At 43.2% G+C, this 23,092-nt stretch overlaps 2 protein-coding genes across 8 annotated transcripts in view; one reads left to right on the top strand and one right to left on the bottom strand.

The window, feature by feature from the left end:
* Positions 1-916: 916 nt before the first annotated feature.
* Positions 917-3,756, bottom strand: bloc1s2 (biogenesis of lysosomal organelles complex-1, subunit 2). The gene is made up of 5 exons (XM_034531734.1): positions 3,558-3,756; positions 3,090-3,206; positions 2,847-2,966; positions 2,635-2,739; positions 917-1,718 (listed from the first exon to the last, which is right to left on the bottom strand). The coding sequence occupies exons 1-5, from the start codon at positions 3,721-3,723 to the stop codon at positions 1,687-1,689; spliced, it is 540 nt and encodes a 179-aa protein (XP_034387625.1). The 5' UTR covers positions 3,724-3,756; the 3' UTR covers positions 917-1,686.
* A 1,162-nt stretch (positions 3,757-4,918) lies between these two features.
* Positions 4,919-23,092, top strand: part of usp24 (ubiquitin specific peptidase 24) — a 43,011-nt gene continuing 24,837 nt past the window's right edge. For 5 of the 7 annotated variants that reach the window (XM_034529931.1, XM_034529930.1, XM_034529927.1 and 2 more), the window contains exons 1-22: positions 4,920-5,396; positions 8,908-9,076; positions 9,206-9,273; positions 9,365-9,508; positions 9,737-9,862; positions 10,196-10,231; positions 10,382-10,447; positions 12,737-12,802; positions 12,946-13,020; positions 13,148-13,306; positions 13,399-13,513; positions 13,624-13,727; positions 13,838-13,945; positions 14,050-14,145; positions 15,459-15,620; positions 18,650-18,742; positions 19,627-19,734; positions 19,824-19,973; positions 20,590-20,721; positions 21,229-21,340; positions 21,428-21,504; positions 21,603-21,743. In XM_034529931.1, the coding sequence (XP_034385822.1) occupies positions 5,085-5,396; positions 8,908-9,076; positions 9,206-9,273; positions 9,365-9,508; positions 9,737-9,862; positions 10,196-10,231; positions 10,382-10,447; positions 12,737-12,802; positions 12,946-13,020; positions 13,148-13,306; positions 13,399-13,513; positions 13,624-13,727; positions 13,838-13,945; positions 14,050-14,145; positions 15,459-15,620; positions 18,650-18,742; positions 19,627-19,734; positions 19,824-19,973; positions 20,590-20,721; positions 21,229-21,340; positions 21,428-21,504; positions 21,603-21,743 (2,619 nt within the window). In that variant the 5' untranslated portion in view covers positions 4,920-5,084. Of the gene's footprint in view, positions 5,397-8,907; positions 9,077-9,205; positions 9,274-9,364; positions 9,509-9,736; positions 9,863-10,195; positions 10,232-10,381; positions 10,448-12,736; positions 12,803-12,945; positions 13,021-13,147; positions 13,307-13,398; positions 13,514-13,623; positions 13,728-13,837; positions 13,946-14,049; positions 14,146-15,458; positions 15,621-18,649; positions 18,743-19,626; positions 19,735-19,823; positions 19,974-20,589; positions 20,722-21,228; positions 21,341-21,427; positions 21,505-21,602; positions 21,744-23,092 lie in introns of all 7 variants that reach the window. The other 2 variants (XR_004609338.1, XM_034529932.1) reach the window with 2 other exon arrangements.

Raw genomic sequence — 23,092 nt, 5'->3', positions numbered from 1 at the left:
AAGCCTCTGGAAGGGGGGGGGGGGGGGGGGGGGGGCTCTGGAGAGAGGCAGAGATGCAACAGTAAATAATGTTACAGTATGAATAATGAGCTCCCTCTGAGCCAGGGCCTCAACTGGACTAATGACAGAGACCTGCTTTGGATTAGGTCTTGCACAAACACAAACACACACACACACGTGTACTAGTGCACGACCCCAACACACACACTCCCAGGAGGGAGGTCCTGTCAGTTTAGATAAGCCTTGCTCGGCTCTGGGGTTCTGCTGTGGGGCAGATAATATAAAAAGGAGGGAGACAAAAGGAGGCAGAGGGCATCTCACACTCTCTCTCTCTCTCTCTCTCTCACACACATCGTGGTGCACGTCTGCCATCTGCTGCCAGCAGTGAGGAACTTTTAACTGCTTATGAAACCGTTGCAATTTAATACTCGTACCCCTAAATGACCTTCATTATTGAACGAGAAGATTGCCTGTCGTCTTTTTTATATTCTTGATGCTCATCGGTTTCACAGAGTCCAATTCTGCAGATCCAGATCCAGCAGAGACCAGTCCACTGTGGACGGACCCAGATCTGGCCTTTGACGTGCAGCTGGAGATCGGGGAGGGGTAGGAAGGAGACGACCTCCATCCAGGAGCAGAGCTTCACCTCCCTCGTCTGCAGGTCCCTGCTGGGGGGCGACACCAACACCACCACCCAGGCCGTATTCCGGGGCCCGCTGGAGAGAAGGGAGGCACTGGAGAACCAGGACCAGGACTGAGAGGGGCAGACCCTGCTGCAGTACAATGAGAGCATCTTTAATTTAAAAAAAGGGGACTCTGGTGCTCAGAGACACTACCACCTTTGTCCACATGGGGCGCCAGAGTGAACCCAAAATAAAAAGTTCCTTGGACCAACTTTAAGGGAACAGTCAAGCAATGATATGCACAGGGTATTTATTTAAATAAAAAATAAATAAAAACTCCAGTCTTATGTGTCAAAATCTCCAGGAATACAATAATGAATTCATATTAAATATCTTTGAATTAAAACTGCAAAAGAGAAACCTTGTTTTTTGCATCAAACTCTATAAATTAACCGGTTTGTGGTAGAATTCACACAATTAGGACAAATAATTGTGCAACATCAGAGCGTCCCAACATCAAGCTACCATTATATAGTGGAAATATATCCATTAGGTAAAATGATCAGAATTAGAAGGCTGGATATTTAATACAAATGTCTATAAGCATGCTTCATCAAGTAAATATTTACAAATGACCAAAGTATTGTTTTATCCACACGTTTCTGTTACTTTAGTAGTAAATTAGTATCTTCTGAATCCACCACTCAATTAAAGATATGCTAGTAATTAGACTGATTTGTTCAACATGAAGTATTTCCAAAAGAATGTGAGTTTCACGCCAAACACCCCAGTTCATCTTCCGCCGCACGACAGCTGCCGAAAGAAATCCGTGATAATGGGAGTTAAAAAATGAGAAATTCTATTCTAAGCCAATCACTGCAGCTCTAATTCACGTCCGCCCAGCCGCTTCCTCCTGGGTCCGTTTCCTTGGTGTCAAAGCGTCTCTGACTGTGGTTTCAGTCTCGGTTCACGTCCTCCTTGCAGCTCCGCGAGGAGAAGACGAGGCGAAGGTTAAAGAAGGGGAGCCGGCACCGTGACTCAAGTCTACTTCCTCTCTCTCTCCTCATCGCTTCTCCAGCTTCTTGAATCGGGCCTCTGTGAAGATGAGAAGAGACAGGAAGTGATCACTGTGACGTGAGGCCAGACATATTCAGGTGCCATGTTGTCTGGTGGTGTCGCAGCACCACCTGCTGGTGGACTTTATAATGTGAGCTCATGGAGGCGGCCTCGGGTTATTGGTCAGTGCTGCATGTCAGACAAAATAACCAGCAGAGAGAGAGAGAGAGAGAGAGGAGAGAGAGAGCGAAAGAGGAGGAAGGAGGGAGAGAGAGAGACAAGAGAGCGAAAGAGGGGAAAGAGAGAGGGAGGGAGAGCGAAGGAGAGAGAGAGAAGAAGAAAGGATAGAGAGAGAGCAGAGAGAGAGCGAAAGAGGAGAAAGCGAAAGAGCGAAGCGAGAGAGCGAGCGAAGAGAGAGAGAGGGCAAAAGAGGAGAAAGCGAAAGAGCAAGCGAGAGAGAAAGAGAGAAGAGAGAGAAAGAGGAGAGAGAGAAAAAGAGGAGAAAGAAAGGAGAGAGAGACACACTAACCCTCTACTTCACCTTCCTCTATAAAGACACCAGCATGTTTACCTGGTTCAACAGTTCAAACATCACCGTTTGCCTCCTCCTGACATTATTTTATTAAAGTAAACAATTATTGACAAATGCGTTGAATTAAAAAGTTAAATGACGGCTTCGACTCCAGATGACGAGCTCGATAACGAATAAATAAAGAATAGATTTTTAGGCATTTTTCTGCCAAAAAAAAAATCACTTTTTTTTTCAAATCCTCAAAATAGTTGTGATTATTTTTCCCGTTATATTGGATTTTCCAAATGAAAAAAAAAAAAATAGTTTTATCACATCTTTTTGTGGAATATTACAAACACTGTCGTTGATTGGAACTAAACTGGCAGCTATTATTTTAATGTACCTTATTAAAATATGTCTCCCTCAATGCTGAACACGTCTTACCCAGTTTCTTGGAGTACGCGTCCAGTTTGTAAGCCGCCTGTTCAAGTGACGACACTTGGTCCTCAATCTGATTGATCTGGTCCAGGTAGGGCTGCAAGCTGGCATCTAAAGCAACAACAACAACAACAACAACAGACAAACCAGCACGCTGCATTAAAAAGATACTAAACAGGAACTGTTAAAAAACAACAAACAAGGATGATGCATCTTACATTTGTTGTTGAGATCCTGCAGGTTACGGCTGATGTTGATGCTGATGTCCTTCATCTCCATGTACTTCAGACTGGTGAGCTTGTTCATGTTCTCCAGGAGACGGTAGTCCTCACAAGTCCCTGAACAGGTGAGGACATATGCATGGAGAGAGAGAAGAAAAAACAGGTGGTCATGAAAGAAGTGCACCTGTGAATCAAAATACATATTTGTGCATCTCTGCCTGTCCAAATGTGTTAAAAGACCTGTTAGTTCTCCTTGCAGGAAGACGGACATCTTTTCAAACATGTCGGTGCACAGCTCGTTGATGTCGGGGTCTGCAGGCTCCACGGCCTCCTCTGCCGTCTCCACGCCACCATCACCTGAGCGCGAGCAGATTAAATACAACACAGAACACCAGTTCAAAACAATAAGGAGCAAAACAAAAATGGGAGAAAAATAATAATAATGTATAATAAAAAAAAATTAAATTAAAAAAAAAAAAACACATATATATTTATTTTTTCTAACATCACACAGTAATATATATATATATATATATATATATATAAAAATATGTATAAATATATGTATACAAAAAAAATTAAAAATATATATATATATATATATATATATATATATATATATATATATATATATATATATATTTGTTACTGTGTGCTGCGACTAGTGTTAGCAAGCTACTACGGAAGCTGCGGGGAGTCAACACCCACTGTTCGTGCTCGGCTTCTTGGGAGCGACCGCCGGGCTCTCCGCCGCGTCCTCCGGGGCTTCCGCCGGGCCGCCGGAGCTCGCTGCCGCGTTCAGAGCCGCCAGATGGGCCGCGGGGGCCCTGGAGATGCTGTCCATTGCTGCGGCGTCGTCGCCCGTCGCAGCCATTTTGTTCCTGTTTTGACCCCCCCCCCCCTCCTTCTTTCCTGTCACATGAGTGGTCACGTGACGTCCGCCCGCCCGCCACCGGCGCTAAGTCGCGCGCATTGCCACGCCCTGGTGAGGTCGGAATGCGAGGCATGCTATTTAATACCGTTAACATTGTGTAACCAGCATTTAATTATTTAGTAAAAAAATGTTTGAAGGTTAAAATGTGTCATACGGAATAATTAGACTTTTCACATGCATTTTAATAAATTAATAAATTGCTTTTCCAAAGTATATTTAGAAAAATTTAAGTTTTTTTCATTCAACGTTATTACTCTATTTTGTTTTCTGCTTTAAAATGAACTGTTCCCATTTCGTGATTGCCTAAAAAAAGAAAAAGGAAGAAACCTCAGCAAGAGAGGAGAAGTGCAATAGATGTCATGTGACCAAAACATAATTTAATCACATCTCTATCCACGTGAAATAAATGTAATGTATAATGAAACACAGCACATCATGGCTGTTTCCTGTTAGTGACAGTCCACAACAGTTGCTTTAACATTTCATGATAGCTTGCTGTACGATTTATTGGCTTTTGTACAATTAACCTAAATAAAATGTATATTTCTGAGTAAAGTATATGTATTCGGCTACTTTATTAAATGGATCCTACATTGTTACTATGGATACCTGACATTGATACAACATTATTGTTCCCTCGTATTTTATCCCCATTGAAAAAAACATAGATAATTATTTTACTGCTTCAAGAGGTCATCCTTCTTACGATAATTACCCTTATATATTATTACATAAAAATATGTAATCCATATTTAATATTATTGTAATATGATCATATTTTACTTTTTAATTGCATCCATCATTTTTATAAAAATGCATCAATAATCATGTACTTACAAAAAAAGATATTACAAGTTAAGATATGATTATAAATATGTATTCCTAAATTATGAGATGAGCATTTGTTTTCTATTTCTTATTTCTTATTATACTTAACTTTTTTATTTTATTTCTTCATTCCCTCTAAATAAAAAAATTAAAAAGAGCTTCCGTCACTGAGACACAAGACAGTGATAATATATATATATATATTTTTTAGAAATCTTTCCAACTTCTCGGACTTTTTTGATGTGCGCGCTCCCGCGAGAAGCATGCAATTCTTGGCACGCCGAACTCGGCGTAACACCTGTGTGTCGGCGCTGCTGTGGGGGGGGGGGAGCTAGGATCGTGACAGGCTAGCAGCAGAGGACTGTAAACATGGCGGCGTGCACAGCTACAGGGCTGTGCCGAGCACCCCGTTACTACTAGTCCGCGAGACGGAGACCCCCCACGCTCCCCCTGCACACACCTCCCCAAAAAAAATGGAGACCGAAGAGGAGCAGCACATAACGACGCTCCTCTGCATGGGTTTCCCGGACCCCGACGTGATACGGAAGGCTCTCCGGCTGGCGAAGAACGACATCAACGAGGCGGTGGCGCTGCTGACGAACGAAAGCCCCGGACTCGGGTATGGATACGAGCCGATGGAGAGCGGGCCTGCCCCCGGCGTGGGCTCGACCGGAGACGTGGAGGGCGGCAGCAGCAGCAGCGGCGGCGGCGGCGGCGGCGGGCGGACCGGGACCACGGGAGGGTTTGACCCCCCGCCCGCCTACCACGACGTGGTGGATAGCGAGGTAACAAAAAAAAAAAGAATAAAAAAAAAAAAAGAGCGGGGTTTCCCAATCGGGCATCAATGGACCCGGAGGGTGGAGGACAGGACGCCTTACCGGGGAAACGGAGGGGCGAGCCCCGGTTAACTCCGCTAAAGTTAGCGGCTGGCGACGCTGCAACGAGCCCCGACACGAGCTGTCTCTCCGGTCCCACGGGACAAGGGAGGTTGACAACGGATAATTGTTCGGTAGCGCAACGTCTCGGCGACTTTGAGCGACGTCGCGAACCTAAATTCGTAAAACTTACCAGCTAACCCAACTTAGCTAGTAGCCGGCTAGCTAGCTAGCTAGCCAGCTAGCGTCAGCCGGCAGCTGGACCAGGTGTATCGGCGCAGAGGTGTCACTCCGCGGGGTTTAAATCGCCGATTCCCTCTGGCGGTGGGCAATCCATCCCGTCGGCTAAGCCCGCGGGACGGTTGGATCTATTCGGGCTGCCTATTTGCGGGGCGGCTTCGCAGATTGTTAGCCGACGTTAGCGTCCAAGGGGCTCGGCTGACAGCGTCGACCTCTCGGCGGTTCACTCGAACCCGAACGGCGGTTTCGCAACGTCTCTTTGCACACGGGGCCATTTTGATCATTTCTTACGGCCACATAATACATAAAAAAAAAAAAAGGTAAAGTGTGCTTGTGTCACCTCGTGTGTGTGTGTGTGTGAGAGGAGTGGTTGCACTTGATGCTGTGAGGCCGGTTCGTTGGTTCTGTCGAGATCTTCTTTGCAGGTCGCATCGTTTCGTCCTAGTTTGGTGTCACGTGTTGTGACCGTTAACTGCGTTGGCGACTCGTGCATACCTGTCTGCGAGACACGAGACGTGACACCTCGAGGTGCCAGCCCTCAACCACTTGACCTCTCAAGCATGTTGCTCCCTTCAGATCTCCCCTCAAAATCCTGCAGGTGCTGTCAAAGGGAAAGAAGCACTTTCTTTAAAAAAAAAAAAGAAATAAAAAAAAAAGACTGATGACTGGGTGTACATTAACCCCAATATCTTGTTTTGTTAATCGCTGCAGGGTAAACACCAGTTGGCATTTACAGTATACGGAAACAATAGCACACACTTTGCAGGTCACTGTGAATAATAAGCCTTTTTTTGTTTGGTGAATATGCCAATAATGGTGTACTTCACTCTCGGGAGTTCATTGATTGTCCACACGCCCAAATATGTCTTAATTTGAACCCACTTCTCCATTTGTAGTTGGAGAAGTTAACAAGTGTCTCCCCCCATGTCCTAGAAACATGCAGTGCAGGAAATGAGCCTCGAGAATAAAACCGCTTTATTTCCCTTCGTCCTCTGTTTTCTGTATTTGTGCTTAAGAGGCATGTCGCAGGACTACGGCCCCGTGTTATGCTTCTAAATTTAGCCCCGCAGTCACCCCAACACACACAAACACATTGCAGGTTTTCCGGGGGGGGGGGGGTGTCCCATGAGGGCTGCAGGGTGCACAGTAACAGAGTGGCGCTGGGTTACCTCACCGTCCTGCGCAACCACCGTCTAGAGACCTGAGCCTTTTCCCCCTGAAGCCTCCAGGTCTTGACTCACTGAGGCGCTGAATGGTTGATGGTTGTTCCCTGAACATCGTGTATATACAAAGAATAGAAAGTTTCTTTTCTCAGTGTTATCATTCTGGTTGAAATCGGAAGAACCCGGTATTTATATTAAATTGTCAGGGAGATCTGATTTGCAATGAATCGTCTCCCCCTCGGTTACTTTTTAAATGTAGTGCTTTATTTTTATTTATTTAATACCGGCGTTCGGTTGGTCTCTCGCCCTCTCTCCTTCCTCTCATCCATCCATCTGTCGTTTCTAATTTTCCTCGAAAAGGAAATGATGAAACGTGATGCTTCTCCTCCCTTTCACCATCATCCTCCGCTTCTCCTCCTTTTTTAACGCTTAGTCCAGCACAAAATACACCCACTGAACACATGGACCATTACGTATGCTAATATGTGGAGATGCATTCAGAATGGTCAGACTTGACCTAACTCTTCTTCGGCGTATTCATATTTGTGCTGCGCAGCGCCGAAAGGCAAACTGGACAAATGTATAACGTCGTTGGAGCTGAATCCCAGAGATCAGTCATCGTTTAAGATGCTTTTTTAATACTAAACGGCAGGTCAAACCTCAATAGATCGCTGTGCGATTACCAAAAAACCTCAATCACTAGTCGATAGATATGACGTGCTTTTAGAGGAGTGAGTTCTGCTACGTAATCATGAATATTCAGATGATTTCATGAATATGTTACAAAGTAAATAATTCAATAATCCTTTGTGTGCTTTCTCCACATGAACTCGTAGACTTTACTGGGAATGTTGTGTTCCTCGTAGCGGGCGGGGGGGAGGGGGTCTGACCTCTGCTTGTTGAACCCGTGAATGCAGAAGGTTTAAGAGGTTTTAACTTCACGACGTGTTCCATAGTGACGACAGAACACGTGTCATCGTTTGGTGGCTTTAGAGATGGTTCTGATACCTGATTCAGCGTATCGGCCCGAGTCTTCATCCGATACCAGTGTGTACAAATCCCCAATATATATTAACTCTATTTGTTAACGGCTATATACTACTAACCCTGCGTGGCTGGGATTTAATTGCTATCCTTGTTGTAAGACCCGGCTCAAATTAAACCCTTTTGTAAAACATAAACACATGCAGACGGTTGCATGACTAATGAATGCCATAGAACTTTTAATTTTATTATCTAGCTGGACAGATTCTCCGCTGTAAAATATCGGCAAATTGCTGACATTTTGGAGCGTTGATGACGCTCTGCCCGATCGGCGCTGCAACTCTCCGGAGATGAGAAAGATGCTCACTCGTTAGCTTCTTCGATTTCAGACGCTGCAATCCTCTTTTATTTTTTTCAGAACGGAAGTACGTAACAAGCAGGATGCACGGAGCGAGTGACGCGTGTTGTTGTTGTTGTTGTTGTTGTGGTTCCTGTGTAGTGTAAATGAGCTGATATGTTAACGTGGCATTGGATCGGTGCGTAGACTTGCGTACTCGCTGATACTCGAGCCAGCTGTTTGATTTTTTTAATGCTGTATCGGAGACATTTCCAATACTGGAGTCAGGACAACTCTGGGTTGCTTTGTATCTCTAACAAGACGGTGTGTGTGTGTGTGTGTGTGTGTGTGTGTGTGTGTGGTCAGGGTTCATTACACACACACACACACACCGTGTCTCACGCGTCTTGACACTTGGGAGGAAATGGATGAACAAAAAGACGCCGACATGAAGGGCAGATCTTCGAGGAGAAAGGACACGTTTTCACAAACGACTGCTCTCGCTCTTCTCCCAGAGGGAGCGAAAGAACCGAGCGTCATCCAATCTGACTTTATCGTTGCCAGAGGCCGTTTGGATCAACCTCAGCTGCAGCGTCCCGAAAACAACAGACGACGCGGCGTGAAACAAAGGCCGTAATTGTGTGTGTGTGTGTGTGTGTGTGTGTGTGTGCGTGTGTGTGTGTGTGTGTATTTACAGCGGAGCAACGATGAGAATGGGAACTGCTCGGGGGGCAGCATGGAGTTCCCCACCACCAACCTGTACGAGCTGGAGAGTCGCGTCTTCACCGACCACTGGTCCATACCGTACAAGAGAGAGGAGTCCCTGGGCAAGTGTCTTATCGCGGCCACCTGCCTCGCCCGGCACGGTAAGACCGTGTGTGTGTGTGTGTGTGTGTGTGTGTGTGTGTGGCTCAATCTATATCTCCTTGGTCACAGCTTATCTTGTGTTTGGATGTGAGATGCATATGTGAATCCAGCCTCTCCCTCTCCGTCAGGTCTCGCTGACGCCGATGAAAACTGCAAGCGGTTCATAGATCGGTGCATGCCGGAGGCCTTCAAAAAGGTGAGCAGCAAAGTGTTTTTCTTTTAATACTCGATTCATCGACGTACATTTTCCTGACCGTCCTCCTCCGCCTTTTGTTCACCGCCGCCAGCTGCTGACCAGCAGCGCCGTGCACAAGTGGGGCACCGAGATCCACGAGGGGATCTACAACATGCTCATGTTGCTGGTGGAGCTGGTTGCGGAGAGGGTGAAGCAGGACCCCGTACCCGTAAACCTGATGGGAGTCCTCACTATGGTGTGTTCAACGTTCATTTCTTTATGATTGCATTTAATACTCGACTGGTTTCTTTACAGGCTTTGTATAAAGGCAATACAGTAGTCCATGAATATGAGATATATGAGCTTTAAGCCTGCAGAGGCTCGCCAAGCGCCAGCATAAACAAAGCTCAAAGGTATTTTAACAAGAAATGCTGATTTATCATGAACATGCATGTAATGTTCCGTGTCGTCTTATCGTGTGCAGGCCTTCAACCCGGACAACGAGTATCACTTTAAGAACCGGATGAAAGCCTGTCAGAGGAACTGGGCCGAAGTCTTCGGAGAAGAGGCCAACATGTTCGCCGTCTCTCCGAGCAACGCCTATCAGAAAGTAAGGTCTAAGTCTTATTGCCGTGTGTGTGTGTGCCAATTCATCTAGATGCTGCTAGTATAAATAACACACACACACACACACACACACACACGCTTCCTTATTAGCCTTTGTTTACCGTTCGTAGTCGCACCCAGCGGCCGACAAATGACTCCTTCATCCACGCTGATGTGTAACGGCGCCACTGGGGTTCAGAAGAACATGTGTGACATACGCACAACAGCTGTCAGACAACTTGTGTGTTTATACTAGCAGCATGTGTGTTTCTCTCACAACAATGTGCAGCGTCACTGCTGAATAAATCCACTGAAAACATTCTTCTCTCTCTTCCAGGAGCCTCACGGTTGGCTGGTTGATTTGGTGAATCGGGTGAGTGTTGAGCCGGATCTTTCTCTCCTTTTTTTTAAATATACAAACGCCATTTGTTGTTTTTTTGTTTGGCCTCATGTGTCTCCTTTCCTCCTCCTCTTTTCTTCCTCCTCCTCTCCTCCTTTTCCGTTTTTTATTGCTCGGGTCCAGTTTGGAGAGTTGGGAGGATTCACCGCCATCCAGACGAAGCTCAACGCGGACGAAATCGAGATTGCCGTAAGAGTCGCCGCCATTACTTTGATCTCCTTGCCTTCCTTTTTTTTAAAATTGTCTCTACCTGTGGCGAGAGTGATGGGACGGTTCTTACCGGTTCTTACCGGTTCCTTCTGGTGCTGGAGGGGAGAGAAGCACCGTAGACAGACTTTTAGACAGACTATGCAGGCGAAAGGTCACCGTGTTCACCCCCACTGCTCTCAGCTGCAAGGTACTGAATGCCCCCCACCCCCCCCATCCCCCTTTCTCACTCTCACTAATACTCTCACACACAAACACACTCTCTCATCCTCCCGCTGTGTTGATGGTTGAAATGCTCTGTTGTGTTGTGTGTTCTGAGGCGTCCTTGTACTGCTTGCTTCTGGGAACCTGGCCGGAACCACAGCAGTGCATAGCCATTCATTCAGTGTGTGCGCGCGCACACACACACACACACACACACACTTTCTCTCTTGAAACTTTTCAAGCCCAGCAGTTGTTGTTTTTTTTAATTTCTTTTTTAAGAGGATAGATTCAAGAAGAACTTTGTGCTCTGGTAATCGTCATAAACACGTTGGTTGTAATGATGTGAATTAAAAAAAGTCACACCCACAAGTGAGGAAGAGGGACAAGGTTCACGTGACAAATCCGGCAAGGACGCGTCCTGACTGACAAGAACCAATCCGGTAGTAAACATGGGGGGGTCAGAACGTTTCTGCCCGTCAACCGGGGTTTTAAAACTAAAATGGCATCAGTGGCATTTTCCCCCAAACCATCCAATATATGTATATTTAAATATTTATATTTTTATATATTTGTACATGTTTTTATATTTAAATATTTATGTTTTTTTTATATATATATATATATATATATATATATATATATATATATATATATATTTGTTTGTACTTGTTTATATATTTACAATGATATATATATATATATATATATATATATATATATATTATTTGGGTTAATTATGAACAGCCAAATCCGATTCAAATAAAAACAATTCAGTTTTGGTTCCAGCCCTAAAATGAAGGAGAGTGGGTGCAGAAAGCTCAATAAGAGTTTGAAAGCCGTCTGATACCGAACATGCAACAAGCACAGGAGGGAGAAAAGATAATGGGATGAGTGCTCCCTCCTCTACTGACTCCCTGGCCTCAGTCATTTGTCTGCTTTGAGCAGGAAGTCAAGTGCACGGGGGGGGGCGGGGGGGGGGGGGGGCACTGAGTGAATAGAGGAAGAAAGGGGGGAGGGATGGGAGCCCAGAAGCAGAGATGGAAGATGGCCAGAAAAGAGACAGGAACACGAGAACCATTCATTAGGCGCCTGTGATTCAGCACCCAGTGACAGCTGTGCTCTTGCACATGAAACCCGTTGACTGGATGTGAGAAGCGGACGCCGTCGTCGTGACGTCGCCCACTGGTGTGTGTTTTAAAAAAAAAAAAGAAAAGTTTTTGAAGCTCACATTCAATTTGGCCCATTTTTTTTATTTTTCATCCGGGGGGAATGGATGTGACCATATTTGGACTGCGTAGGAGCGACGTCTCTTTATACTAAAGCGTCCCCTACTTTATGGTCTGTTTGACTCTAAATGACCATAATTTACTAAATGAACATCACGCTGTATTGAAGAAGACTTGAAACTAGAGATTGAGACCAAAAACTAATGTTTACAATGTTTACTGAGGGAATACATCAAGAGAAGTAGAGTCATTTATATAGACTTCTATACAACCAGAGGAGTCGCCCCCTGGTGGTCAGGAGAGAGAATGCAGCTTTAACACATGAAGCATAGACTTCTATACAACCAGAGGAGTCGGTGGTCAGGAGAGATAATGCAGCTTTAACACATGAAGCATAGACTTCTATACAACCAGAGGAGTCGCCCCCTGGTGGTCAGGAGAGATAATGCAGCTTTAACACATGAAGCATAGACTTCTATACAACCAGAGGAGTCACCCCCTGGTGGTCAGGAGAGAGAATGCAGCTTTAACACATGAAGCATAGACTTCTATACAACCAGAGGAGTCGCCCCCTGGTGGTCAGGAGAGAGAATGCAGCTTTAACACATGAAGCATAGACTTCTATACAACCAGAGGAGTCGCCCCCTGGTGGTCAGGAGAGAGAATGCAGCTTAACACATGAAGCATAGACTTCTATACAACCAGAGGAGTCGCCCCCTGGTGGTCAGGAGAGAGAATGCAGCTTTAACACATGAAGCATAGACTTCTATACAACCAGAGGAGTCGCCCTCCTGGTGGTCTTCTTTAAATAAGTCATGTCTCTTCCACTCTGCCTCCTCAGTGTGTGTCGGCTCTCGTCCAGCCTCTTGGAGTCGGTGCAGAATATCTCAACTCCAGCCTCGTCCAGGTGAGCTCACCTCATCTGCACACTGACCCTAAACGGCTGCTACTCTAATAGTCTGTTTATTTGCTGTAATCCTTCTCACTGTTTTTGCTGCTTGCAATGGGCCCAACAAAGTTTCATGTTTTTTTTGTTGTTTTTTTTCCTAGCCCATGCTCGATCCAGTCATCCATAAGATGATCAAATATGTGCAGAACCTGGAGGAGAAGGACCTTAAAGACAAGGTAGCATTTTATAATTGTCAGCCTATGTCACATTCGATCGAGTTAACTGCATTGTGAAATATATATTTCTTTAATTTACTGCGTTTGTGCCTCACCCACGATGTTGCCCCTCGCGTGTCCACCGTAGCGTCTGGTGAGCATCCCAGACCTGCTGTCGGCCATCAAGCTGCTGTGCATGAGGTTCCAGAGGGAACTGGTCACCGTGGTGGACGACCTGCGGCTCGACACACTGCTGCGCATGCTCAAAACCCCCCACTTCTCCACCAAGATGAACTCCCTCAAAGAGGTCCGCTCTCGTGGGATAACATCTAAACTTACACAAGATGTGTATTATTTTTTTTCGCGGTGTTTTCATGAGTTTTTGTATCTTCTTCCCAGGTGACTAAGTTGATAGAGGAGAGTACAGTGTCAAAGACGGTGAAAAATGCTATTGACACGGATAAACTTTTGGACTGGCTGGTGGAGAACTCGGTCCTATCAATAGCACTGGAGGGTAAGAAAACCACATAAAGGGAAATGTTTTCAACTGATCAGGTTTCTCTTTGCTTTGGTTGACGGTACTCGGGAGTGGTCGTTAAATATTTGTATTTCATGTTTTCCCAGGTAACATTGATCAAGCTCAGTACTGCGAGAGAATTAAGGGAATCATTGAGTTGCTGGGGAGTAAACTGTCGCTGGACGAACTCTCCAAGATCTGGAAAATACAGGTCGGCACCAGGACGAAATGTACCTTTTTTATTCAGCGTTTGTTTGCCCATTTCTTTTGTAAAAAGAAAACATATTTTCCTGCTTTTGATTTCTTTTGTGGGCGTTTCAGGCGGGCCAGTCGTCAACTGTGATAGAAAACATTCACACAATCATCGCTGCTGCTGCTGTGAAGTTCAGCTTTGATCAGCTCACCCACCTCTTCGTCCTCATACAGAAGGTCTGTGCGGGCTCTGTGACATTTTGGGAGTAAATTGGCTCGATGAGAAGCTGTTTGGAAGTCTTTTGAATCGTGCTCGTGGTTATGGTTTTTTTTGTTTTCAGAGCTGGGAGGTCGAGAGCGACCGCGTGAGGCAGAAGCTGCTCAGTCTGATCGGGAGGATTGGCAGAGAGGCTCGCTCGGAAACTACAACGGGAAAGGTATGTTGGCGTATCCACGGATGGATTACTGAACGAGCCAACGCGAGGGTGTTCGGGGCCTCTGTCATTTAAAGAGTGTTATAACAGCCTGAAACATCAAACGACTACAAGAAGACTGCAAAACAACTACAAAGAGACACAAAACAACTACAAAGTGACTCAAAAAACTACACAGGGATACGTAACGAATACAAAGAGACACAAAACGAATACAAAGAGACGCAAAACAAATACAAAGAGACACAAAACGAATACAGAGAGACACAAAACGAATACAAAGAGACGCAAAACAAATACAAAGAGACACAAAACGAATACAGAGAGACACAAAACGAATACAGAGAGACACAAAATGACCACAGAGAGAAACAAATCAACTACAAAGAGACACAAAACGACCACAGAGATACACAAAATGACCACAGAGAGATACACAACAACCACAGAGAGAAACAAATCAACTACAAAGAGACACAAAACGACCACAGAGATACACAAAACCACCACAGAGAGATACACAACAACCACAGAGAGACACAAAACGACCACAGAGACACAAAACGACCACAGAGAGATACACAACGACCACAAAGAGATACAAAACAACTAAAAAGAGCCACACAACAACCACAGAGAGACACAAAACAACCACAAAACAACCACAGAGAGACACAAAACAACTACAAAGAGACACAAAACGACCACAGAGAGACACAAAACGACCACAGAGAGATACACAACGACCACAAAGAGATACAAAACAACTAAAAAGAGCCACACAACAACCACAGAGAGACACAAAACAACCACAAAACAACCACAGAGAGACACAAAACAACTACAAAGAGACACAAAACGACCACAGAGAGACACAAAACGACCACAGAGAGATACACAACGACCACAAAGAGATACAAAACAACTAAAAAGAGCCACACAACAACCACAGAGAGACACAAAACAACCACAGAGAGACACAAAACAACTACAAAGAGACACAAAACGACCACAGAGAGACACAAAACAACCACAGAGAGACACAAAACGACCACTGAGAGACACAAAACGACCACAAAAAGATACAAAACGACCACAAAGAGACCCACAAAGAGACCCACAACAAACCCCAGAAGAGGCTGCACACCTCTACAGTCTGTCTGGCTCCTCTGTATGAGCGGCGGCCCTTATCCACGTCAGTGCTCCGGGGGCACCGTTGTCTCGTAAACCGGCTCGTGGGCGTATCCGTCTTTCTGAGACGTAAGTGAGCGGTTTGGTTGTCAAAGTGAAGCCTGCGGCGTCTCGTGTCCGTCTAGGTGCTGGAGGTGCTGTGGGAGTTGGCTCACCTCCCCACGCTGCCCACCAGTCTGGTTCAGCAGGCGTTGGAGGAGCACCTGGGGATCCTGAGCGACGCCTACGCCGTCAAGGAGACCGTGAAGCGCGGTTACATCATCAAATGCATCGAGGACATTAAGAAGGTGAGGCGGGCGTGCTCCAGTCGCTTCCCATCGCGTTTGTGGATGCGGGGGCGGGTGGTTATTGTGGTTATTGTGGTTATTAATGGTTTTCCAGGGTCATCCGAGGATCCGCTCTTCAAGAGTAAATATATATATTGTTGTTTATTTTGTGTTTACATAAAAGAAAGCACTTTTCCTCACAAAGGGCAGCGCAGTCTGTTTAAATTAAACTATGGAGGCTCATTTCTGCCCAGAGACACACAAAAGATCCTTTAAGTCATTAAAATAACTAACCATCTCTAAATAAAGTGATTTAAGTCTTAAATAATCAAACTCTTAAAATGATGACTTCCTATATTAACATAATGACTTTATCTCAACACAATGACTTCCTATCTCGACATAATGACTTCCTATATTAACATAATGACTTTATATCTCAACATAATGACTTCCTATCTCAACATAATGACTTCCTATCTTAACATGATGACTTCCTATCTCAACATAATGACTTCCTATCTTAACATGATGACTTCCTATCTCAACATGATGACTTCCTATCTTAACATGATGACTTCCTATCTCAACATGATGACTTCCTATCTCAACATGATGACTTCCTATCTCAACATAATGACTTCCTATCTCAACATAATGACTTCCTATCTCAACATAATGACTTCCTATCTCAACATAATGACTTCCTATCTTAAAATGATGACTTCCTATCTCGACATAATGACTTCCTATCTCGACATAATGACTTCCTATCTCAACATAATGACTTCCTATCTCAACATAATGACTTCCTATCTCAACATAATGACTTCCTATCTTAACATGATGACTTCCTATCTCAACATAATGACTTCCTATCTCAACATGATGACTTCCTATCTTAACATGATGACTTCCTATCTCAACATGATGACTTCCTATCTCAACATGATGACTTCCTATCTCAACATAATGACTTCCTATCTCAACATAATGACTTCCTATCTTAAAATGATGACTTCCTATCTCGACATAATGACTTCCTATCTCAACATAATGACTTCCTATCTTAACATGATGACTTCCTATCTCAACATGATGACTTCCTATCTCAACATGATGACTTCCTATCTCAACATGATGACTTCCTATCTTAACATAATGACTTCCTATCTCAACATAATGACTTCCTATCTCAACATAATGACTTCCTATCTCAACATAATGACTTCCTATCTCAACATAATGACTTCCTATCTCGACATGATGACTTCCTATCTCGACATAATGACTTCCTATCTCGACATAATGACTTCCTATCTCGACATAATGACTTCCTATCTCAACATAATGACTTCCTATCTCAACATAATGACTTCCTATCTCAACATAATGACTTCCTATCTCAACATGATGACTTCCTATCTCAACATGATGACTTCCTATCTCAACATAATGACTTCCTATCTTAACATGATGACTTCCTATCTCAACATGATGACTTCCTATCTCGACATGATGACTTCCTATCTCAACATAATGACTTCCTATCTCAACATAATGACTTCCTATCTCAACATAATGACTTCCTATCTCAACATAATGACTTCCTATCTCAACATGATGACTTCCTATCTCAACATAATGACTTCCTATCTCAACATAATGACTTCCTATCTCAACATAATGACTTCCTATCTCAACATGATGACTTCCTATCTCAACATAATGACTTCCTATCTCAACATGATGACTTCCTATATTAACATAATGACTTCCTATCTCAACATAATGACTTCCTATCTCGACTTAATGACTTCCTGACTTCCTATCTCAACATAATGACTTCCTATCTCTCGACATGATGACTTCCTATCTCAACATGATGACTTCCTATCTCGACATAATGACTTCCTGACTTCCTATCTCGACATAATGACTTCCTATCTTGACATAATGACTTCCTGACTTCCTATCTCAACATAATGACTTCCTATCTCTCGACATGATGACTTCCTATCTCAACATGATGACTTCCTATCTCAACATGATGACTTCCTATCTCAACATGATGACTTCCTATCTCAACATGATGACTTCCTATCTCAACATGATGACTTCCTATCTCAACATGATGACTTCCTATCTCAACATAATGACTTCCTATCTCAACATGACGACTTAGTATCTCATAATAATTACATTATACCTCATAAGAGTGACAAGAATCTTTCTCAAAACAATAACTTCAATAGTGACTTAGTATCTCAGAATAATAACACACTACCATAAGTAATTAATTTCAAACACTAACTAAACACAAAGTTGTTATTTTGAGAGTTTCTCATTACAATGACTTACAGGATCTTTTATTTTAATATTACATTGGTGTAAATGGTCTTCCATTGAAAAATGACAAATAATAAAATGCTCTTTTTCCTCTGAGCGAACCACAGAGGCCGATGTCACAAAATCTCTCCCTTTTTTTCCTCTCTTTGATCTTCCTGTTCCAGAGCTCTGACTCGAGTCAATGCAGCTCATACATCGTGTGTGTGTGTGTGTGTGTGTGTGTGTGCTAACCAACTAACCGTCTTTATTATTTAATGATAATTTTCATGTTTGCATAAAGATGGGATTTGTAAAGTCATATTGACCGATTTTCAAGACGACGACACACATTATGATTAAACCCTCTTTGAAGGAGTCTTTCACATTCTATTGATTTTGATTTACTGTTATTTAGCATTAATTAAAGCGGTTGTAATAATGTAAAATACGTCGTAATTGTCGTCAAACACGGCACATTAATAAATATCCTCTTTACGTAAATGATGGTGAGTTAGGAACCATTTATCATTAATAATGATCAATGGAGTGGCTTGAAGTGAGGCGTTGATTTTAATTATTATTAAGGGTAAAAATGAGTAAAAGCCTCTGGAGGGAATTCACATTTTGTTTGTTTTCATGTGCACATGTAGGACAACAAGTACCAGTAAACTGTGTTTTAGATTCAAACTGCCCCTCCAAATAAAAAACATGTATGTTTCTAGACTCACTCTCAGGAGGACTGTAAAGGCAGCGACACTCAAAGCTCATTTCTTACTGGCACTTGGGGCAAGAAGAAGGCTAACTCTGTGGCCAAAGTAAGACAACAAAGCATAACTTTATCATCCCAATGAACAACACCTGTGTCCAATTACGCCGGCCAATCGCGGTGGGAGGTGCTGGAACCACAAAAACTGGGTTTTTTCCATTGGTCACAGGTTGATGATTTCACACTTGATTGTAACAAAAGGGGGTTAAACCAGGTGTGTGTGAGTGAGTGTGTGTGTGTGTGTGTGTTTGTGTTAATCGTCTGCTTGCTTACACCGAGAGGGCTTTTGGCACCGACTAATAATTTCACCGCGGTGTTGATCTCGTCCCGGGGTGCGAGCCGGCTGGATTAAAATGAGTGATTGTCGCTGCCGGATGAGTGGTCAGCTGTGGTGGAAGTGCAAACACATTCACTCGTGCAGAGGGGGAATCTGATCGGAGCCTCGGATTTATAAAAGGAGGACAAGTTGGATATTTGATTTGGACTTTTAACAGGACAGTTTGTGAGTTTTACTGCAAAGTGACTCCTAAAAGAATCTCTCTCAGTTTAAGTGTATATATTTATAATATCGTCACCTCTTGGATGTCAGACACACCTTTTTTCTGGTGAAAAATATTCTAAATAAAGCGTTAAATTGAGTCCACAGCAGAACATTCATTTGCTTCATCCACTGCAGTAAAACTCTGGAGGAGAAGCTCATACGAACGCACTGAAAAGCACCCGAACTCGTCCTCAAAGTCTCGTCCCCTGTTTTACGTCCCAGGCTCCGGGTTTCCCTTTCTCATGTTTACACGACTGCAAAATTATCGCGTCCGTGACGACAAAAGCAATCTTAATTAATCTTAAAACAATTTGATTTAGCACGCGTTTGTGTGCTCATTCTGCTTTTAATGGGTATCGTTATTGTGTGTGTGTGTGTGTGTGTGTGTGTAGGCTTCCCAGCAGAGCAGTCCTCAGGCAGTCTGGGTCGTCCCTGCTCTCCGTCAGCTGCACGAGATCACCCGGTCTTTCATCAAGCAGACGTATCAGAAGCAAGACAAGGTAACTAAAAACACGGCATGCCGGCCAACTCGTTATGCAGTCGGTGCGATGTTGCCATGGTAACCCCCCACCCCCACCTTCCCCCACAGAGCATCATCCAGGACTTGAAGAAGAACTTCGAGATCGTCAAGCTGATCACGGGATCCCTCGTGTGCTGCCATCGGCTGGCTGTGACCGCCGCGGCAAACAACGGCCTCTCGGGCTCGACTCTGGTGGACGGACGGTACACCTACCAGGAGGTTTGTCTACGCCGGCTCTCATGGGCTCACTTCATAGTTCAGGGACGGCACCGAGGTTCTGAAGTGTGTTTTAGTGTGAGCTTCTTCTTCTTCTGCAGAGTTTAACTGCAGCAGAAGAAGCTCTCAGTTAAAGTGAAGTCTATGTTTATAATATCTTCTCCTTTTTAACCTCAGGAGTTCAGGAACTGCTGGATCCATCTGTTAGTGTGTTCGTTATGTGCCTTTAATGAATCTGAACTTTATAAAACACCAAAGTCACCCAATAAACTCGCCAAACTAGGCAGCAACCCTTTATGGTTCTTTTAGAGGTGAAATTACCGTTTTTGTCAACGGAGTCCATCTTTTTAAAGGAGCGTAGAGGAATATTACGGCTTCAGTTGGACATCAGTCTGACGGCGAGTTAAAGCATAAAAATACACTGATACTGATTCTTTTAGGTGTTTTGTATTATACGTCCACAGCTGAACGTCACTCCTGTCTGTTTCTACCGGCTCTGATTATGAGTAATGGCGTTTGAGGCCTAGTTTTCTCTGCGCTGGAAGGTTTACAGAGGAAGTAATCACACTTGAGCAGCACAGTGTGTGTTGACTGTGTGTGTTTCTGAATCTATGTTTAGTATCTGGACAGCCACCTGCGCTTCCTGGCCTTCTTCCTCCAGGAGGCCAGCCTCTACCTGGTCTGGAACAGGGCCAAGGAGCTCTGGGAGTGTCTGGTTTCGGGGCCGGACGTCTGTGAACTCGACCGTGAGGTATGAAAACAGTTGTGCGAATGAAATGCGGACATTTGTGTGTGTGTGTGTGTGTGTGTGTGTGTGATATTTTTTGTTTGGGTGGCTTCTTTGTGAATTTTGCATTACATGTAATTAAAGGGACAGTTCACCCCACCCCAAAAAAATCAACGATACATATTTCTCCTCGCACCCGGAGTGCGATTTGTCAATCTTGGTCGCCGTGTGTTGTGTGAGCGGTGATACGGTTGGCGGGTGTAGTTCGGTTGAAAGGAAATAGTTCCTGGTTGAAAGGAAATAGTTCCTACTTGAAACTGCCCACAACAAGGACTGGAGATTATTTAAAGTAACCGGGTCATAACTTCTGGAAAGACGCATTGCTGTTGTGGATTTTGGGGTGAGGCTGTTCTTAAAGTTGTGAGTTGATCGGTGTAAAACTAAACGTAGCGTCTGCAGACGGCTGTGAAATGTCCAGATTGCCATCTGAAGGAGTGGGCTCAGTGAACGTGGTGTTTTCGATGTGTGCAGCTGTGTTTCGAGTGGTTCACTAAAGGACAACATGACCTCGAGAGTGACGTTCAGCAGCAGCTCTTCAAGGAGAAGATCCTAAAACTGGAGCCCTATGAGATCACCATGAATGGTGAGAGACGATTAACGGCATCGCAGCCTTTCTGGATTACTTTATGTGGATGTGATGCAACATGTTTTTTTTGTATTCGTTTCCCAGGTTTCAATCTGTTTAAGACCTTCTTTGAGAACGTTAACCTGTGTGACCATCGCCTCAAACGCCAGGGAACTCAGCTGGTGAGTCCTCCCTCGCGGTGAAATGCACCGAACATGTACTGCATGTAAAGAGGGGTCAGGAACATTTACATTTAATGCGCGATATGTTCCGTTTTCAGTGTGTGGAGCGCCTTGACCTGGCGGGGATGGATTTTATCTGGCGCATCGCCATGGAAACCCCTGATGAAGAGATAGCCAACGAGGCAATCCAGCTCATTATCACATATAGCTACACCAACCTCAATCCCAAAATGAAGAAGGTGTGTGTGTGTGTGTGTGTGTGTGTGGGTACACTATCTATAGGATTAGTACACTATCTATAGGATTAGTACACTATAGGATTAGTACACTATAGGATTAGTACACTATCTTTAGGATTAGTACACTATCTATAGGATTAGTACACTATCTATAGGATTAGTACATTATCTATAGGATTAGTACACTATCTATAGGATTAGTACACTATCTATAGGATTAGTACACTATCTATAGGATTAGTACATTATCTATAGGATTAGTACACTATCTATAGGATTAGTACACTATAGGATTAGTACACTATCTATAGGATTAGTACAGGATTAGTACATTATCTTTAGGATTAGTACATTATCTATAGGATTAGTACATTATCTATAGGATTAGTACATTATCTTTAGGATTAGTACATTATCTATAGGATTAGTACATTATCTATAGGATTAGTACATTATCTATAGGATTAGTACACTATCTATAGGATTAGTACATTATCTATAGGATAGTACACTATCTATAGGATTAGTACATTATCTATAGGATTAGTACATTATCTATAGGATAGTACACTATCTATAGGATTAGTACATTATCTATAGGATTAGTACACTATCTATAGGATTAGTACATTATAGGATTAGTACATTATCTATAGGATTAGTACACTATCTATAGGATTAGTACATTATCTATAGGATTAGTACATTATCTATAGGATTAGTACATTATCTATAGGATAGTACACTATCTATAGGATTAGTACATTATCTATAGGATTAGTACACTATCTATAGGATTAGTACATTATAGGATTAGTACATTATCTATAGGATTAGTACACTATCTATAGGATTAGTACATTATCTATAGGATTAGTACATTATCTATAGGATTAGTACATTATCTATAGGATTAGTACACTATCTTTAGGATTAGTACATTATCTTTAGGATTAGTACATTATCTATAGGATTAGTACATTATCTATAGGATAGTACACTATCTATAGGATTAGTACATTATCTATAGGATTAGTACACTATCTATAGGATTAGTACATTATAGGATTAGTACATTATAGGATTAGTACATTATCTATAGGATTAGTACATTATCTATAGGATAGTACACTATCTATAGGATTAGTACACTATAGGATTAGTACATTATCTATAGGATTAGTACATTATCTATAGGATAGTACATTATCTATAGGATTAGTACATTATCTATAGGATAGTACACTATCTATAGGATTAGTACACTATAGGATTAGTACATTATCTTTAGGATTAGTACATTATCTATAGGATTAGTACATTATCTTTAGGATTATCTATAGGATTAG

Source organism: Cyclopterus lumpus, chromosome 4, assembly GCF_009769545.1.
Source record: "Cyclopterus lumpus isolate fCycLum1 chromosome 4, fCycLum1.pri, whole genome shotgun sequence".
Lineage (NCBI taxonomy): Eukaryota > Metazoa > Chordata > Actinopteri > Perciformes > Cyclopteridae > Cyclopterus > Cyclopterus lumpus.
This window is presented reverse-complemented; position numbering and strand designations above follow the sequence as displayed.